This window comes from Coregonus clupeaformis, chromosome 3 (assembly GCF_020615455.1).
Source record: "Coregonus clupeaformis isolate EN_2021a chromosome 3, ASM2061545v1, whole genome shotgun sequence".
In the NCBI taxonomy this organism is placed as follows: domain Eukaryota; kingdom Metazoa; phylum Chordata; class Actinopteri; order Salmoniformes; family Salmonidae; genus Coregonus; species Coregonus clupeaformis.
Window position 1 is genome coordinate 25,625,331 of NC_059194.1, and position 19,705 is coordinate 25,645,035.

At 44.4% G+C, this 19,705-nt stretch overlaps 1 protein-coding gene across 1 annotated transcript in view; it reads right to left on the minus strand.

Moving 5' to 3' along the window:
* The window catches only part of LOC121542938 (vascular endothelial growth factor receptor kdr-like), a 60,636-nt gene that overhangs the window by 12,308 nt on the left and 28,623 nt on the right, over positions 1-19,705 (minus strand). Inside the window, exons 12-24 of the mRNA XM_041852577.1 lie at positions 15,837-15,945; positions 14,309-14,593; positions 13,901-14,047; positions 13,609-13,737; positions 9,907-10,013; positions 9,155-9,281; positions 8,214-8,318; positions 5,450-5,563; positions 5,168-5,256; positions 4,845-4,998; positions 4,089-4,186; positions 3,374-3,496; positions 1,274-1,385 (exon numbers count right to left, since the gene is read on the minus strand). Coding sequence (XP_041708511.1) covers positions 1,274-1,385; positions 3,374-3,496; positions 4,089-4,186; positions 4,845-4,998; positions 5,168-5,256; positions 5,450-5,563; positions 8,214-8,318; positions 9,155-9,281; positions 9,907-10,013; positions 13,609-13,737; positions 13,901-14,047; positions 14,309-14,593; positions 15,837-15,945 — 1,699 coding nt within the window. The remainder of the gene's footprint in view (positions 1-1,273; positions 1,386-3,373; positions 3,497-4,088; positions 4,187-4,844; positions 4,999-5,167; positions 5,257-5,449; positions 5,564-8,213; positions 8,319-9,154; positions 9,282-9,906; positions 10,014-13,608; positions 13,738-13,900; positions 14,048-14,308; positions 14,594-15,836; positions 15,946-19,705) is intronic.

Genomic DNA, 19,705 nt, shown 5'->3' on the forward strand with positions numbered 1-19,705 from the left:
GAGAGAGAGAGAGAGAGAGAGAGAGAGAGAGTGAGCGAGAGAGAGAGAGAGCGATAAAGAGAGAGCATGAGAGAGAGAGAGTGAGAGACAAAGAGGAAAGCATGAGAGAGAGAGAGCGAGAGAGAGAACGAGTGTTTGCATGTACCCCATGTCTTGAGGTAGTTCACATTTCACACCCTTTTTTGTTGACCCAAGTCCTCCTGGTGATTGGCTTCATGGCAAGTGTAGCAGCACAATCAAACCTAAAGCCCTGCATCAATGTACTGTTCTTTCCTTACACTTTCCTAACATTTACTCTGAATGTTGTCCTTGCTACCTATGGTGACATTTGAGCATACAATATGTCATGTGGAGTCTTGCTATAGAACAGCTTGGTCTGCTTTGTTGCACGGTGTGAAGACTGTCATGGACCTACGTTCAATGGCGTCTCAAAGGTTGCAGTGGTTTCCCAGCAGGGGCAAACATTTACATTGATCGGCTGCTTGGTTACAGCGCATTTGCATTGCCAGCTGGGAATGGAACGGACGGCTTAAATGGGAGGTATTCTTTCTTTTTAATGGCCCTTGCCTGTGATAAAATTCACAGTCGAAGTTCACTCATGCTTTTGCATGAGCAGCATGAAAATAGTTTTCTCAAGCTGACAATGCAGCCCCGTTTTATCCCAGAGGCACAATTATGCAGTAGCAGAAGACAGTTATGACCCAGTACATCTGGAGAAGCTGCAAGGCTGGGGGCACCTTGCCTCGCTAGCTGACTGGAGACTACTCACTGAACATCGCTGGCTGATGACAGAAAGAAACCTCTCCTTTCTTTGTAAGGAATACTGCACACTGTGTGCAAAATTGTAAGATTACATTTGCAAAAGCTTTTTTGAAAACAATTTTGAGACTATTTCATAAAAAACTAATTCTAAGCAGTAATGTTTACAGAGAAATAACAAAAACACATTTAGCATAATAGAATTTCTCTGAAAGAAGTAAATTGTGGGGCAAAAAAGGGCAGTGAGCATGGAAGCAGTCCATGTTTGTAGTTTCATTACCAGTCCTAAAACAATAGTCCTTGTAGATGAGATTCAAGATAAGGACCTACACAACAGAGGAAATCTGCATTGAATAAGTCTGTAATGTTCCAAATGGCTGCGTTGTGAAATGTGTACTGCTGTTTGTTCATTTCTGCTCATTAATTCTGCTGATTGGGAGGTCAGGTGAGGAGGTGAGGGACTATAAGGCACAGTGAGTAATTCCTGGTCAGGACTAAAGGAATGTATATTTACCCAGAGAGAAAATCTCCCACATTAGGACTCCAAAGGACCACACATCGCTTTGAGTGGTGTAGATCTTGTCAAAAATGGCCTCTGGCGCCATCCACTTGAGGGGCAGTCTGGACTGTAGGGGGGGAGAGATGGAGATAAGAGACGACAGCTCTTTTAAATCGGTATCTCATCTCACCTGTGTGACTGGCTCTCTCACTAATACCATCAATAACCAACCTGTCACATCTGAGGAGAAGCAGAAGGGCTTGAGTTGAGTAAAGTAGCATACATGCCCTCATGCCGTAGCTCTACCAAACATCCTCAACAACCAAACATCCTCTAGTCTATGCAGACAGACACGTTTATTCTGTATTCAGACAAACACTGAAATCTGCCCAGAATATCTGGCATTTCCCAGAACTATTGCATTTATTCAGTCTGTCTTTACAGTACCTTCAGAAAGTATTCACACCCCTTGACTTTTTCCACATTTTGTTGTCTTACAGCCTGAATTTAAAATTGATTACATTGAGATATTTTGGTCACTGGCCTACACACAATGCCCCATAATGTCAAAATGGAATTATGTTTTTCGAGATTTGTACAAATTAATTACAAATGAAAAGCTGAAATGTCTTGAGTCAATAAGACCCCTTACTTATGGCAAGCCTAAATAAGTTCAGGAGTAAAAATGTGCTTAAGAAGTCACATAAATTGTATGGACTCACTCTGTGTGCAATAAAAGTGTTTAACGTAATTTTTGAATGACAACCTCATCTCTGTACCCCACACATACAATTAATTATCTGTAAGGTCCCTCAGTCGAGTAGTGAATTCAAACACAGATTCCACCACAAAGACCAGGGAGGTTTTCCAATGCCTCGCAAAAGTGGGCACCTATTGGTAGATGGGTAAAAAAAAGCTGACATGGAATATCCCGTTGAGCATGGTGAAGTTATTAATTAAACTTTGGATGGTATATCAATACACCCAGTCACTACAAAGATATAGGCATCCTTCCTAACTCCGCTCAGGGATTTCAACAAGAGGCCAATGGTGACTATAAAACAGTTAAAGAGTTGAATGGCTGTGATAGGAAAAAACTGAGGATGGATCAACAACATTGTAGTTACTCCACAATACTAACCTAATTGACAGAGTAAAAAGAAGGAAGCCTGTACAAAATAAAAATATATATTACTAAAGTAATACTGCAAAAAATGTGGCAAAGCAAAAAACATTTTGTCCTGAATACAAAGTGTTGTTTGGGGCAAATCCAATACAACACCATTTTCCATATTTTCACGCATAGTGGTGGCTGCATCATGTTATGGGTATGCTTGTAATCGTTAAGGACTGGGGAGTTTTTCAGGATAAAAAATAAACATAATGGAGCTAAGCACAGGCAAAATCCTAGAGGAAAACCTAGTTCAGTCTGCTTTCTACACAGACACTGGGAGATGAATTCACCTTTCAGCAGGACAATAACCTAAAACACAAGGCCAAATCTACACTGGAGTTGCTTATCAAGAAGACAGTGAATGTTCCTGAGTGGCTGAGTTACAGTTTCTACTTAAATCTGCTGGAAAATCTATGGCAAGTCTTGAAAATGGCTGTGTAGCAATGATCAACAACCAATTTGACAAAGCTTGAAGAATTTTGAAAAGAATATTGTACAATCCAGGTGTGTGCAAAGCTCTTACAGACTTACCCAGAAAGACTAACAGCTGTAATTGCTGCCAAAGGTGATTCTAACATGTATTGACTCAGGCGTCTGAATACTTATGTAAATTAGATATTTCTGTACTTCATTTTCAATAAATTTGGGGTATTGTGTGAATCCATTTTGAATTCAGGCTGTATCACAACAAAATGTGGAATAAGTCAAGGGGTATGAATACTTTCTGAAGGCGCTGTCGTTTTTGCCAAGTCGGTGGTAACAGACCACTGTTATTGTCCTTTTCCATCAAGCTGAGTTTTCTTGAATGATGGTAGTCAAGTTACAGTCTCTGGTCTCTTTCACACAACAGGCGGTAATCGTCAAGTCATTGGTGCATTTCATCACATATATAATGTACTTATTATGTCAGATTAATAGTAGTACAGTATGTAGCTACTAACATCTCCTTTGCGAATGTAGTCTGGGTCTTTGTAGATGTCTCTGGCCAGTCCAAAATCGCAAATCTTCACAACATTATTCTCCGACAGTAAGATGTTTCTTGCAGCCAGGTCACGATGAATACACTAACGAAAAGAAGAAAAAACATACAATATGATTAGGATTGACATCAATGCATGACTTTACATGAAAGTTTGAGTTATGTGGAGATATCTCAAGTTAAGCTTCAGCCTAATGTGATAATGCATGGCTAGACCCAGGACTATTTCCTGACCATGTGACCTTACAGGAAACACTCATGGCCCTGTGCATGTCAGCTAAGACAACTATATGGAACAGTCATCAGTGATATTCTGATGTGAAGTGTTCCATATCCAGGTTAAGCCCTTCTCTCTAATGGGGATAGTTACAACAATGGGTTCACTGATTAGTCTCATCTGCTCTCCCAGAGCTTGTGACTGACTTTTAAATGTGAATGAGCTTTAGACTGATTATAGTCAATATCCCAATAGACTCACAGGGAACATAGTTTACTATGAATAAAAACAACTTCCCCAGCTGTCAAAATACAACAGCATTTTATTAAAGTCAACTGGACAGAATAAAGCTTTATAAACTGGTATTAGTGGATTAGAAACAGCAACATGTGTCTTACCAGACTGCCTTTCGCAAACAAATTGATTTTGATACAGTAATTTGCCTAGAGGAAGTGCATACCTTGCGTGAAGCCAGGAACTCCATGCCTTTTGCAACTTGGAAACTGTAGCAAATCAAATCTTCCATCGTCAGCACTCTCTTGTACAGATCCTCTGGCTCTGAGGGTAAAACAAAACATAAAGCAGTAATGAATACAAGCTATTTTCATAAACATGATTTAGTATGGTGTAACATTAATTATGCACAATACACATGTATACATGCATGATCAACAACTCCATATATATTTTTTATGTAAGCCTCCCACACAAAAAAACCTGCAACATGCCATCATCAAAACACCTTTTGTCACGTACAGTACGGTTCATTCATCCACCTACAGTCTCTGTCTTATTAAAAACATCCTTCAAAGACAGGAGAGGATGCTTGGTGTTATTTTAGATATGGGGTGAGACGTGTGATATCGGTGCAGTGTGACAGCAGGGGGGGTTTGTGGAGGAACCCAGAGGACTCCTTCCACCATCCCACCTGAGTAAATATTTAATCACACCAGAAATAACACATCACAAAACGAAATGTCCGATACGCCAGGACCAGACAAACACTCCTGTCAGAGGAGGAAGTCAACAGAGGCCTTCTCCTCCATTCCTCCTTCTCATCCAGGCCCAGTGGGTGTCAGCCTGGGGTTCTGTTCTATCGATTGCAATTATGAACAGGAGGAGGAAATGTCCCATCAGGCCCAGGGAAGAAAACAATCAGGGGGAGGGTGGGGTGGAGGTGAGGGGAAGGAAGACGCCGTTGGCTCCTTTAGTTTACCTTCCTCCTCTTCCTCTGAGTCACAGTAGCTCTTATCTTCCACGAAGCCGGAGCTGGCCGAGCTTCCGGTGCTTGCCACACTCTCCAGGCGCCGCTTGATGAGCTCGCTGAGGTCACAGCCCGACCCCGACGTCACCACCTCACTGTCCTGGCTCTGACAAGACACACACGAGATACAGATGCAAACCTTTAGAATGCGGCTCTGCTGACAATCTGGGGTTTTCCTATTAGGTTGAGACATAGACTAAATCATGAATGCTTTTGAATAGGTTGACTGAGAATGCAGATTTCTGAAAGCTTCAGTCATGGAGGTCCTGATTTACCTTATAAACGATGAAATCAGCCCTCTTGCTTCTCAAGTAGTTTGACAAGTTTCCATATTTGCAGTACTCCACTATCATCATCAATGGCCCTGAGAAGAAAGAAACACAGAATTCAAAGAAAATGATTAACAAGTAATGACTCATAAACTGTGAAAACAGTGTGTTGAAATCATGAAGGATTTTCTTGGAGATTCCAGCAATTTATACATTTAATTCACAAGTCATTCAGTGTGGCTAAGTTTGACCATAGAGTTAACCCTGTCCTGTCTCTCTCTCTCTCACCTCCAGGCTTGGTGCAGGCTCCCAGCAGGTTGACCACGTTCAAATGATGACCAATGTGGATCAGGATCTTCAGCTCTGACATCAGAGCCTTGCGCTCATTTGTCGTAGCTCCTCCTGTTACAACAAAAACACACAGACCATTTCAAATCAAATCAAATCAAATGTTATTGGCCACATGCGCCGAATACAACAGGTGTAGACATTACAGTGAAATGCTTACTTACAGCCCTTAACCAACAGTGCATTTATTTTTAATAAAAAAGTAGAATAAAACAACAAAAAAGTGTTGAGAAAAAAAGAGCAGAAGTAAAATAAAATAACAGTAGGGAGGCTATATATACAGGGGGGTACCGGTGCAGAGTCAATGTGCGGGGGCACCGGCTAGTTGAGGTAGTTGAAGTAATATGTACATGTGGGTAGAGTTAAAGTGACTATGCATAAATAATTAACAGAGTAGCAGCAGCGTAAAAAGATGGGGTGGGGAGGGATGCTGGTTAAATATAAATGTCCTATTGCGGGGATACTGTTTCATACAACCCCTCAAAAGTGTGGATGCATTTTGACTTTAAATTAAATTTTCATCTAAGTTATTTAGCTTTGTTTAAGATTACTCCAACTGATGTATGTTCATGGACGTCTGGAAACCAAACAGTATAGATGTAAAATAAAGAACAGATTTGATACATGTGGAGGAGATTTAAGATAGGCAAGGAAGGTTTCATATAAGATAATAAGATCCTCTACATGAGAACATTCAATGTGCCAGGTTAAGATGGTATGCAAAGATAATGGCAGGAAATAAATTAAGTTAACATGGGAATATATTTAAATTAAAAAATAAACATCCGCCTTCTCTCACATTCAAACAGATACTCGCATACAAGAGGGCACAACCCAAAGCACGGCCATACATTACATCAAAATAAACCCTGCAGCACACATGGAGAGACAATTTAACTGTTGACTGTGAACATTATTCTATCCAAGAACAGATAATGCTGTTGTTTTTCTCAGTTGTATATCTACTCTACACATCATATAAGAGGCAGATATCTGTGTCAGGCACGCTATGAGGTCAGATGGAGGGTTATTCTTAACCAAATAAACTAAACACCATCAAAGTGACTGGTCCTTTTTGGGGTGCCATCGACGCCAAAGATTAATGGTCAACCATAAGTCAACCTCTCTGCTACGTTGATCTCAAAGACTGTGGAATACTAGTCAATGTTGGGTGGCAGCCTAATGCGTCCAATGAGCCTGTGTAATGTCTCTCTCTTTCATTATCTGAAAAGCTCATCTGGCCACAGTTGGTTGGAGTTAGCAATGGTAGTAAACAATGATGTCCCTAACTGATAAACAAAATGAAAACATCGACTGAACAAAATGGTGCGAAATATTCTTGCTCTTATCCATCACTGACTCCCTGGATGTGGTTTACTCTAACAGGGATTTTAGTCGATTTTAATAATGAATCAATGACTTGAATTTAAATAATGAATGGAGAACATGAGAGTTGAGCTGAGTTTTGGGTCTGTACTTCTGCTCTGTCTTATGTTGGCTCATCACAGTGGTCCCAGCCTGCTCTGGAAGCTGGAGCTGACTGACGGTGAGTCTCAAACCACCCCTCGGAGGGTCAGTTTAAGGAAGTGAGCTGCTTTTCATTACGTTTGACCTGGGGTTCCTGGAGCAGAGCAGCGGAGCAGCAGCCAGCCGGTGCGCTTGGTTCCTCTGTGATTAATGGAAGGGGATGATTAATGCTGTGACACTGACGGAAATATCTAACAAATGGCCTGATTTATCATGTAGCTAGATCTATCACAACACCATCACTATCCAGCCATGGTCCCATTAGTCTACAGAGTTAGAGTTGACCATCCCAACAGAGCCAAGTGGAAAGTTAGTTTGACCACTTCGACCCTAAGGGGATACAGCCAGTGATGTTGGGCTGAAATTATTACTCTGCTAAGATCACTCGGCCAAATCCCTTGGACAGTCTCTCTTGCTTCTGGAGTCTCTCTTCTTCCACATTGCTTTTCGCTGTTTCCATTTCGATGGAATAAATATGTTCTGCCAGATTTAGAAAGATTGTGAAATGTGGCTGTAAGTTATGGTGACCATAAATCTTATGTGGGGAAAGAAGAGGGGAGTCGTTGTTTTCAATTGTTTGTGTATCTAAAAAAACATCAGAGTTACAATCATTAATAAGGATTGACGTGCATATTTTTTGTTGATGCATAATTTGTACCTTACACTTTTAAACTTTTCATCACCTGCAAATCTTGGACCCAAGTGGAATGCTTTCCTGATTCCTGTCATATCTGCAGACTGCCATCCTCATCAGGTACACCAAGGTCTTAGTCTCGCTCAGGCCAAACAGTCTGTGAGAAGCAGCTATCACACGCCTACTTTGAACGAATACCCCGTGCGCAACTGTTAATTGCACACACGCGCTATCACAGCTTTTGATTTCATATCATGCACGAGAAACCAAATCATCTACTGAAGTGACAGATGGCTGTTTTACATCTGTTACACTCAGAACAATGGCTGTTGTGTTTATACTGTAGGCCTGTCCACCTGCATTAGGAGAGGAGCACCTTCATCAGTACCATTTCCACCAGGTGGGAGCGAAAGGAAGCCATGTGGAAAACAACCTGTATGACTTTTCAGCATAGTTTTCCAACAGAAGTGACGTGAGAGTACTGTTAATGAGCATATATTACGTTTTCAGATGAAAGTCTTGATAATAATGCCTCTACCATACCTTTCAGCATTTTGACGGCCACAGTCTTGCAGGTCGAGAGCTTGTCGATCCCAAAAGCAGAAGCCTCCACCACTTTCCCGAAGGCTCCATGGCCCAGAGTTTTGCCTGGAACAGAGAGAGAGAGAGAGAGAGAGAGAGAGAGAGAGAGAAAGAGAGAGGCCAGTGAGTTAAGTAAATCAGGTTGGGTTCCCTGTCAGGGGAGATATGGACCTGTAATTAACCTTTTACTGCAGTGGGCTAAATCAGGGTCACACAGAGTGATTCTTGGTCTACATTGAAACAAATCTACTTTGAAACAAAAGTATACACCTCACACACATGGTTATGGGCTTAAAAAAAAGAAGACACCTGTACCATGTCAGATATACTGTAGAGTTGAAATGTATTCAATTTTGAGTTTGAATCCCAATATTACACTTTATATACATCACAGAAGACTCGGATCTTCGTATGTAAAAAAATAAGAATCATTTTTCATTATTTAATTAAGAAAAATATTAATACCATTCCACCAATGAGGCCAAAGAGGGCGCTTTTTGTCATTGACTGCAGGAAAGGGCTACAACAACCTGCTGAGGTTCTGACCACTGGGCCCGTGAAGCGCTCCTCCAGAGGATATATAGTGCCGTTAAGACCAGGACACTAACGACGCTACACCCTCTTCACAGGGGGGTGACACTTCTGCCACATACCATCCTCTCTGGGACTATATTTCAATGTAATGGGCAAACAGGGTCGCACAGTTTAAGAGGACACAGAGTTATGGGTGACACCTCATCAAAATTACATTAACCTGTTGATGTGAAGTGTAGGGTGAACAAATAAATACACTTACAGTAGGTGCCCCTTCATGGTGCCTAAAGGCCTTTGAGTTACAGCGTCGTCATGGTGAGTGACTTCTTAGACCCTACCAGTGCTGTATGGTGTAGTAAGTTACTCACCCAGTCTGAGGCGGTCTCTGGGAAACTCCCACTTGCTGCTGTCGTACTGCAGGAGTTCACACTGCTCGTCCAGAGGAAATTCGTCTGGGTCGATGATGATGGATGGACCCATCTTATAATCCACAGACTGGAAGGGGGGGAGAGGGAGAAGAAAATGGTGATGGAGCTCATGTACAGTAAGTATGTGAAATCAAACATGATTTATTTTCATGTTAACTAAAGGACAAGAGCACATGCTCTACCATGACTGTGCCATTGCTGTAATATTACTGTAGCTACTTCTATTGTCTTAGGACTGTTGAGGCATGTTCTCTACTTTCTTGTCATACACACAAACACGAGCTCATAACTTTTCCAATGCCAGGAAATGTGGAAATCGCAAACATCAAGCTAAAATTATCCCACCCAATTAAACTGCATTTCGCAAGACACATTTCAGTGATCGCAGTTGACAAAATCTGTATAGCGAGATTGCACTCCACTCCTGAAGCTCACATACAAAAACCTCAAAAATGTAGTGTGGATGTTTGAATAGGTCTTGAGAAGGGCATGCTGTCTGCACATTGTTACAAAAAATTATTGTTTTTTAATGGCATTATGCTGTGGTTAAATTAACTTAGTGAAAAATGAATGGTGATTCAAGTCCCCAGTGCAGTATCCAAACAGCTTACACTCTCAAATGTCTTCACAGTCAAGAAGAGTGAGACAGAGAGTAGAGAACTAGCTATGATTGCAGGGAGATCTCTTGTTACCTTCCTCAGCTTGCGGATGAAGAGGATGAGCATGAGCCAGAGGAAGGTTGCAGCAGCTCCTGTACACACCAGGACGATCACCTCAATGTTGGCCTTCCCCTCATCACCTGGAAGGACATCACAGGAACAATTAGTCAACTGTTGTTCACCGAGGAATTTAGTGTTTTCTATGATTCTTGAAAAATTTATACAAAATGATACAGTGGCTTGCGAAAGTATTCACCCCCCTTGGCATTTTTCCTATTTTGTTGCCATACAACCTGGATTCAAAATTGATTTGGGGGGGGTTTGTATCATTTGATTTACACAACATGCCTACCACTTTGAAGATGCAAAATATTTTTTATTGTGAAACAAACAAGAAATAAGACAAAAAAACAGAAAACTTGAGCGTGCATAACTATTCACCCCCCCCAAAGTCAATACTTTGTAGAGCCACCTTTTGCAGCAATTACAGCTGCAAGTCTCTTGGGGTATGTATCTATAAGCTTGGCACATCTAACCACTGGGATTTTTGCCCATTCTTCAAGGCAAAACTGCTCCAGCTCCTTCAAGTTGGATGGGTTTCGCTGGTGTACAGCAATCTTTAAGTCATACCACAGATTCTCAATTGGATTGAGGTCTGGGCTTTAACTAGGCCATTCCAAGACATTTAAATGTTTCCCCTTAAACCATTCGAGTGTTGCTTTAGCAGTATGCTTAGGGTCATTGTCCTGCTGGAAGGTGAACCTCCACCTCAGTCTCAAATCTCTGGAAGACTGAAACAGGTTTCCCTCAAGAATGTCCCTGTATTTAGCACCATCCATCATTCCTTCAATTCTGACCAGTTTCCCAGTCCCTGCCGATGAAAAACATGGGATGGTGTTCTCAGGGTGATGAGAGGTGTTGGGTTTGCGCCAGACATAGCTTTTTCCTTGATTGCCAAAAAGCTCAATGTTAGTCTCATCTGACCAGAGTACCTTCTTCCATATGTTTGGGGAGTCTCCCACATGCCTTTTGGCGAACACCAAACGTGTTTGCTTATTTTTTTTCTTTAAGCAATGGCTTTTTCTGGCCACTCTTCTGTAAAGCCCAGCTCTTTGGAGTGTACAGCTTAAAGTGGTCCTATGGACAGATACTCCAATCTCCGCTGTGGAGCTTTGCAGCTCTTTCAGGGTTATCTTTGGTCTCTTTGTTGTGTCACGCCCTGGCTCTAGGGACTCTTTTATGTTGAGCCAGGGTGTGTAGAGTGTATGTTTTGTGCTCTTTGTTTTCCATTCTAGTATTGTATTTCTATGTTGGCCAATGTGGTTCTCAATCAGAGGCAACGTGTATCAGCTGTTGCTTGTTGTCTCTGATTGAGAACCATACTTAAGCAGCCAGTTTTCCCACAGTGTTTGTGGGATCTTGTTCCAAGTAGGTTGTGTTTGATCCAAGGACGTCACGTTATCGTTTTGTTGTTTTTGTTCGTGTGATCTTTATTTAATAAATATGTTCGCAAATAACGCTGCGCATTGGTCCTCTGTTCCCGACGATCGTGACAGAAGATCCCACCAAAACTGGACCAAGCAGCGTGTCCAGGAGCCATCGCCAGGGGAATCGCTAGCGGATCTCCGTGGCAACCTCGACTGGGTCAAGCCTAGTGAAGAGCAGAGAGGGTGGACTTGGGAGCAGTGGAGGAAGAGTCTCGACTGGGTCAAGCCAAATGAAGAGCAGAGTGGTTGGACTTTGGAGCAGTGGAGGAAGAGTCTGGCGAGAGATAGGGAGGCTTGGTCCACGGGGAGGAGAGACACCCAGAAATTTTTTAGGGGGGGGCTCACGCCGTGGACGACAGGGCAGCAGGAGGCCGCGATGGAGCGGTCCAGCGGGTTTGCAGAGGAGGCCGCCAGGTTAAGGGGGCCACTGGTCACAGAGGAGAGGGAAAGTGTAGAGGCACGGCGAGAGGTACTGGGGTGTGTTACCAGTCCGGTCCGGCCCGTTCCTGATCCCTGCATAGGGCCAGTGGTGTGTGTCCCCAGTACGGTCCGGCCTGTTCCTGTTCCTCGCATCGAGCCTGTGGTGCATGACGTCAGCCCGGCCCGGCCTGTTCCTGCTCCCCGCACCGAGCCTATGGTGCGCGTCGCCAGCCCGGCCCGGCCTGTTCCTGCTCCCCGCACCAAGCCTATGGTGCGCGTCGCCAGCCCGGCCCGGCCCGCTCCTGCTCCCCGCACCAAGTCAGTGGTGCGCTTCGTCAGCCCGGTCCGGCCCGTTCCTGCTCCCCGCACCAAGTCAGTGGTGCGCTTCGTCAGCCCGGTCCGGCCCGTTCCTGCTCCCCGCACCAAGCCTATGGTGCGCGTTGCCAGCCTGGCCCGGCCTGTTCCTGCTCCCCGCACCAAGCCTATGGTGCGCTTCGTCAGCCCGGTCCGGCCTGTTCCTGCTCCCCGCACCAAGCCTAGGGTGCGCGTCGCCAACCCGGCCCGGCCTGTTCCTGCTCCCCGCACCAAGTCAGTGGTGCGCGTCGCCAGCCCGGCCCGGTCCATTCCTGCTCTCTGCACCAAGTCAGTGGTGCGCTTCGTCAGCCCGGTCCGGCCCGCTCCTGCTCCCCGCACCAAGCCTATGGTGCACGTCGCCAGCCCGGCTCGGCCTGTTCCTGCTCCCCACACCAAGCCAGTGGTGTGCGTCGTCAGTTCGGCACAGCCCGTGCCTGTTCCACCGGTGCCTGGTCCGTGCACGGTCAGCTGCTCCACTCCGGAGCTAGAGCAATCCGCTCCACCAGTGTTCAGTCCAGCTCTGGCCAGCAGGGCCAGACCGGACCAGGGGTACTTTGGGGGGTTAGAGAGGGAGTGGGGATCATGCCCGGAGCCGGATCCGCCGCCAAGGCGGAGTGCCCACCCGGTCCCTCCCCTGTGGTGTTTGGTTGGCGCGGTCGGAGTCCGCGCCTTTGGGGGGGGGGGTACTGTCACGCCCTGGCTCTAGGGACTCTTTTATGTTGAGCCAGGGTGTGTAGAGTGTATGTTTTGTGCTCTTTGTTTTCCATTCTAGTATTGTATTTCTATGTTGGCCAGTGTGGTTCTCAATCAGAGGCAACGTGTATCAGCTGTTGCTTGTTGTCTCTGATTGAGAACCATACTTAAGCAGCCAGTTTTCCCACAGTGTTTGTGGAATCTTGTTCCAAGTAGGTTGTGTTTGATCCAAGGACGTCACGTTATCGTTTTGTTGTTTTTGTTCGTGTGATCTTTATTTAATAAATATGTTCGCAAATAACGCTGCGCATTGGTCCTCTGTTCCCGACGATCGTGACATGTTGCCTCTCTGATTAATGCCCTCCTTGCCTGGTCCGTGAGTTTTGGTTGGCGGCCCTCTCTTGGCAGGCTTGTTGTGGTGCCATATTCTTTCCATTTTTTTATAATGGATTTAATGGTGCTCCGTGGGATGTTCGGATATTTTTTTATAATCCAACCCTGATCTGTACTTCTCCACAACTTTGTCCCTGACCTCTTTGGAGAGCTCCTTGGTCTTCATGGTGCCGCTTGCTTGGTGGTGCCCCTTGCTTAGTGGTGGTGCAGACTCTGGGGCCTTTCAGAACAGGTGTATATATACTGAGATCATGTGACAGATCATGTGACACTTAGATTGCACACAGGTGGACTTTATTTAACTAATTATGTGACTTCTGAAGGTAATTGGTTGCATCAGATTATCGTCAAGACCCTTATGATGGAAATAAAGAGGTAAGTGACTCACCCACGACAGTGACGACAGCGCTGGCTTTCACACTTCCCTCATCGTTGCTGGCCAGACACTCGTACAAGCCCTCATCGTCTTTCTTAACTCTCTCGATCGTCAGCACCCCATCATCCCTCAGAGTAATACCTGGAACACAGCATGAAGTCTACAACTCAGATTCTATGGAGGAAATTACTAATATGGTTGAGCAATTCAGCAACGAGTAGGCCCAGGAGGTTTTGCTGATCATGTGACCCGACCAGGGAAACCTCAGGGCCCCTAATCCTGAGTCATTTCCAGCTGTTCTTACCTGGACCCTCTTGTACTGGTAGGTTGTCTTTGTACCAGGTGATGTAGGGTGGCGGCACTCCCAGGGCGTAGCAGGCCATAGTCAGAGTACTGCTGCTGTTTACATCCTGATTGGTCAGGTTCTGTCTCAGCCACGGCCTCTTCCTCTCTGTTTCAATCACAAAAGCATATCTGAATTAGATCACTCTTCTATTCAAGATTTTCCTCAGACAATCTCATCTCTCAACTGAATTTCATAATCATGAGTGGGATTATATCCAGGAGCAGGCACTTTTTAACCCAAAATACGATGTAATACCATATTATTCTCAGAAAGAGTTTGGCAATACCCCTATAACATGCAATTACTGTTCTGTTAGAGACCTCATTGAACACCCAGCAGGCAATGTTCTCCCTGTCACTTCCTCACCATGCACTGTCAGCACAGTCTTGACTATGACTTTCTTGTTGTGGATGTTGCGCGCCCAGCACTGGTAGCCTGCTGTGTGATTCCTGGACACATTGTGCAGGCTTAGGGAGAGAGAGATAGAGTAGGGGCTGAGCTGCAGGGCCGTGACGTTGTTGGTGATGGTGTAGTTCTGAGGGTCCTTCCACTGCAGGTCTGTGTACAGGTACCGAGTCCCCCTGCAGGTCAGAGTAACGTCATCACCCTCGATGGCAGTCTGGGGCTCGATGGCCAGGTGCTGAGGGTGATCTGGTGGGGGAGAGGGAAAAAACACATCAGGTCATTAGGAGTGTTAGAGCATTTCTTTTTGTGGGGGAGGACACCCCATTTGGGTGCCTCGTAAAACTACCATGCATAAGCATGGGTTAGATTATTGTACAGTGTGCAAGTGGGTTACAAGAGCATCTTTGTTACTGCCTGTAACCCTCTCCTCTCAGCGAAATAGACACTGAAGCTGTCCTATTCTGGGAAAGAACATCTCTGAAACATCAAGCTGTGCATCACCACACCTGGAATGCCAAATTTGCAGTTATTTCCTGTTTCATCACTGTTAATTGGAAGCACGTTGGCGGTGTGCGGTGAGCAGCGCTGCTGTTCAGCCTACAGCAGTGCAATAGGAATCAGGCCGGGGTCGGCCTTGGGGGAGCCAGACTGAGTTTGTTTATTCAGAACACTGGAAAGCATTCTGTGTTCCGTAAGAGAAGACAGCTGTTATTACAATTCTGCCGTCCTCTTTTTCAGTAGCATTCCAGTGCTCTCGATCTCCACCTCTGGAATGGTGGCACATTGCAGCACTTCCTCTAGGGAATTGTCTTATTCTCATCCGGATCCTCAGAGTTTGGCATCATCAGCTGTGTCCCCAATCATAGTGTCACCACCATTCCCAATTACAATCAATCAGTTTTCAACTTAAAAAACGTCCAGGTTTTCAAAATGTTCCACTGTTATGACTGCTTGCGTGACCTGACAGCTGATTTCTCCTGTCATTACATAACTGGACTAGATGGAATTTTCATTTCATGAACATTTGGAACTGTTCAGATGCATAAAAAAATGATTCATGCAGCAGCAGGCTCCAAAAAGAAGAGAAATGGCCTGCCGGCGCTCCAGTGTACGCTCAGAGCTGTTTTTAAACTTGCGGTATTAGACTGCACCATATGGCCCAGGACATGTTTGCCTCTTCCGTTCAGTCCTGAAGCCTGCCTGCTCCAGAGGAAGATGGTTTAAATTAATGCCTCCATCTGCAATCTTTATTGCACAGTACAATCTGTGCATTCTTGCGCTTGCCACGCAATTCATTACAGTGCATATGTGTGGTCACTGGAAGCGAAACTTCATGTATGTCACAGTTACACTGTATGCCTGGCCCGTAAAAATAAAAACCACTCGAGCATTTCTGCTTGTAATTTCGCCTTATGCTGTATAAAAAATATCCAATGTTGTTCTTTCAATCAACTCCCCACGTTGTGTAGTGTTAAGTTGACCCACTTACCGTCCACATAGAAGGGGGTTTTCAGTGTACGGGTGCCAAGTTTGTTCTGGGCCGCACAGGAGTAGATCCCCGTGACGTTAGCCGCCCCCACCACTAGCGTACTCACAGTCTATGGAGGAGAGTGAATAAGCCAATCATTAGATCTACAGTACAGCCAGCAAATGCTGTACACTATATCTCCTTCAAAATAGATTTTATCTCAATGAGACTAACCTGTATAAATAAAGGTTAAATGAAAAATGTTCAGGTTGGCATAAGATTAATTATACCTCAATCCATACGCACTGACACAATGTCTTTTGAAATACCCCAGCAGATTTTCCATCAACATCAGAGTGGCTATTTGCCATTAGTGAGTGTGTCAGAGGTCTGCCTTAGGCCGAGCCTGTTTTATACTCTCATCACAATAATGGAAGGATACATCTGGACCCCGCAGCACAGCTCCACAGAAAGAGTGCCTGGCCCGCCGTGTCATTTCCTGAAGAGCATTTACAATGCCACACTCGATTCTATCACCGTTGGATTGGAACCCGTTTAATGGCTTAAGTAGACACAACACTAAGTACGATTTGGGCAAGGGGCCAGATCGCGTGGGGTTCTGTTTTGTGTTCAGAACAACATCTGTTTTCAGAGCAGCTACATCAAAGGTGCTGAATGCTGTGGCTGTATTATCTGGGTGGTGTCAACTTCCTGGGTTTCTAGCGTCATTGTGCTCTGCCCCTCAGAAACAGGGCTTTAGCCATGAGACTGGACTGTGTGTGACACATTTTCACTCTTTTAATATGGTTTCAATGTTGCAGCTCATATTGTGAGTGTGCGCTGTGTAAACATGTTTGGATGGAAAAGCTACTTAAAAGTTGTGTTAAGTTGTCTACCCCGAGTCGTTATGACATTGGTCAGAGCACTGATGGAGTAGTTGTGTGGTGTTGTTACTTTCATTACTCATGACGATGTAACGTGAGCTGGAAAACAGTCGTTTCAACAAGTGTACTCTGTCCCTAAGTGGTGACCTGACCAGATGCACTGTGACCCCAGGGAGGGCCCATGCCTCTCTCCTCCCTCCTTCCCTGGTGCTGTGACCCAGCCCGGTCGGTCCCCCTCTCCACCAGGAGCCCCCCTGAGGCTGGCCCTGCAACCCTGATTAACACTCTACTCTCATTCACGGAGAACAGCGATTTATGTGGGGTGACAGAAAATAATTATCTCCCAACAAACCGGTGCTTGTTATCACTGACCCTTAGTCCTCACCCCTATAAAACACAGGTAAATAAGGAGTGTCTTCCTATTTATGTCAATCAGAGATTGGTTGCGTTGGAAGTGAATGAGGCCTAAGCCCTCTATTACTAGGTGTGTACAGTATGTACCTGAAGGAGATCCGTTTCGGATCGATACGTAGTCAATAAAGCGGTGAATTGGGAGCATAAACAGTGTGTGGGCCTTCCTGTTCTTTACTGTATGCATACCATCAGCATGATTCCTGTTCTTTACAGAATGTACAGTGCATTTTCCACATTTTGTTACGTTACAGCCTTATTCTAAAATGGATTAAATAAAAACAAATCCTCATCAATCTACACACAATACCCCATAATGACAAAGCAAAAACAGGTTTTTAGAAATCTTTGCAAATGTATTACAAATAAAAAACAGAAATACCTTATTTACATAAGTATTCAGACCCTTTGCTATGAGACTTGAAATTGAGCTCAGGGGGCACACACCTGTCTATATAAGGTCCCACAGTTGACAGTGCATGTCAGAGCAAAAACCAATCCATGAGGTTGAAGGAATTGTCAGTAGAGCTCCGAGACAGGATTGTGTCGAGGCACACATCTGGGGAAGTGTATCAAAAAAATTCTGCAGCATTGAAGGTGCCCAAGAACACAGTGGCCTCCATCATTCTTAAATGGAAGACGTTTGGAACCACCAAGACTCTTCCTAGAGCTGGCCGCCCAGCCAAACTGAGCAATCGGGGGAGAAGGGCCTTGGTCAGGGAGGTGACCAAGAACCCGATGGTCACTCTGACAGAGCTCCAGAGTTCCTCTGTGGAGACGAGAGAACCTTCCAGAAGGACAACCATCTATGCAGCACTCCACCAATCAGGCCTTTATGGTAGAGTGGCCAGAAGGAAGCCACTCCTCAGTAAAAGGCACATGACAGCCCACTTGGAGTTTGCCAAAGGCACCTAAAGGACTCTCAGACCATGAGAAACAAGATTCTCTGGTCTGATGAAACCAAGATTGAACTCTTTGGCCTGAATGCCAAGCATCACGTCTGGAGGAAACCTGGCACCATTCCTACGGCGAAGCATGGTGGTGGCAGCATCATGCTGTGGAGATGTTTTTCAGCGTCAGGGACTTGGAGACTAGTCAGGATCGAGGAAAAGATGAACGGAGCAAAGTACAGAGAGATCCTTGATGAAAATCTGCTCCAGAGCGCTCAGGACCTCAGACTGGGGTGAAGGTTCAGCTTCCAACAGGACAGCAACCCTAAGCACACAGCCAAGACAATGCAGGAGTGGCTTCGGGACAAGTCTCTGAATGTCCTTGAGTGGCACAGCCAGAGCCCAGACTTGAACCCGATCGAACATCTCTGGAGAGATCTGAAAATAGCTGTGCAGCGACGCTCCCCATCCAACCTGACAGAGCTTGAGAGGATCTGCAGAGAAGAATGGGAGAAACTCCCCAAATACAGGTGTGCCAAGCTTGTAGTGTCATACCCAATAAGACTCGAGGCTGTAATCGCTGCCAAAGGTGCTTCAACAAAGTACTAAGTAAAGGGTCTGAATACTTATGTAAATACTTACTGTGATATTTCAGTTGTTTATTTTTAATAAATTAGCAAAGAAATCTACAAACCTGTTTTTAATTTGTCATTATGGGGTATTGTGTATAGATTGATGAGGGGTAAAACATCTTCAATTTTTGAATAAGGCTGTAACCAAAAAAAATGGGGTCTGAATACTTTCCGAATGCACTGTATTCTATTAGCATGATTCCCATTCTTTACAGTAAGTATACCATTAGCATGATTCCCATTCTTTACAGTAAGTATACCATTAGCATGATTCCCATTCTTTACAGTAAGTATACCATTAGCATGATTCCCATTCTTTACAGTAAGTATACCATTAGCATGATTCCCATTCTTTACAGTAAGTATACCATTAGCATGATTCCCATTCTTTACAGTAAGTATACCATTAGCATGATTCGAAATCCCATCAACCATGCATCATCAGAGGGGGAAACACCTTCACAAATCTCCTATAGGGGAAAGCTAGAGAAATACAGTTTCATAAGATTTACTACACCAGCATACGTGTTTGAGTAATGACTCATTATTACCAGTATTTTCTTTGCTGGTAGGTTTGCTTGTGCTGTTGAAATGCTTATATGCTGGCTAGATTTATGTCCCAATTTGACAGTATGTTAGAACGGCGGATTTCAACTAATCCTATAGATGGGCTTTTGGGGAAAGCAGTTGAGGCCTGCACTTAATTACGTTTGAGGTGAATGGTTTTGGTAACAAGCTCCTCTAGGACATGTGCTGTAATGTATACAGTCTCCATGTTCAGTATGCTTTGGGAACGCATGCCAATATGTGGGCCATTTTATGTGAGAAGAAGTGATTTTTAGTAAACTGCAGGGCAAATTGTAGAAACTTCTATTGTAGACTTAGGAACTAATAGTTGTGGGGTTATATGGTCAAGGAGTCCCAGGTGAACACTTTTAAGATTGTAATTCTTTGCATACCTATTGTGGTCCCCATATACCTAACCATTACATTCAACTATGCTGTAATAATACAGATATGCTGAAAAAAATGAAAATAACAAATTATTCCAATTTCCAAACGTTGTTTCAGTA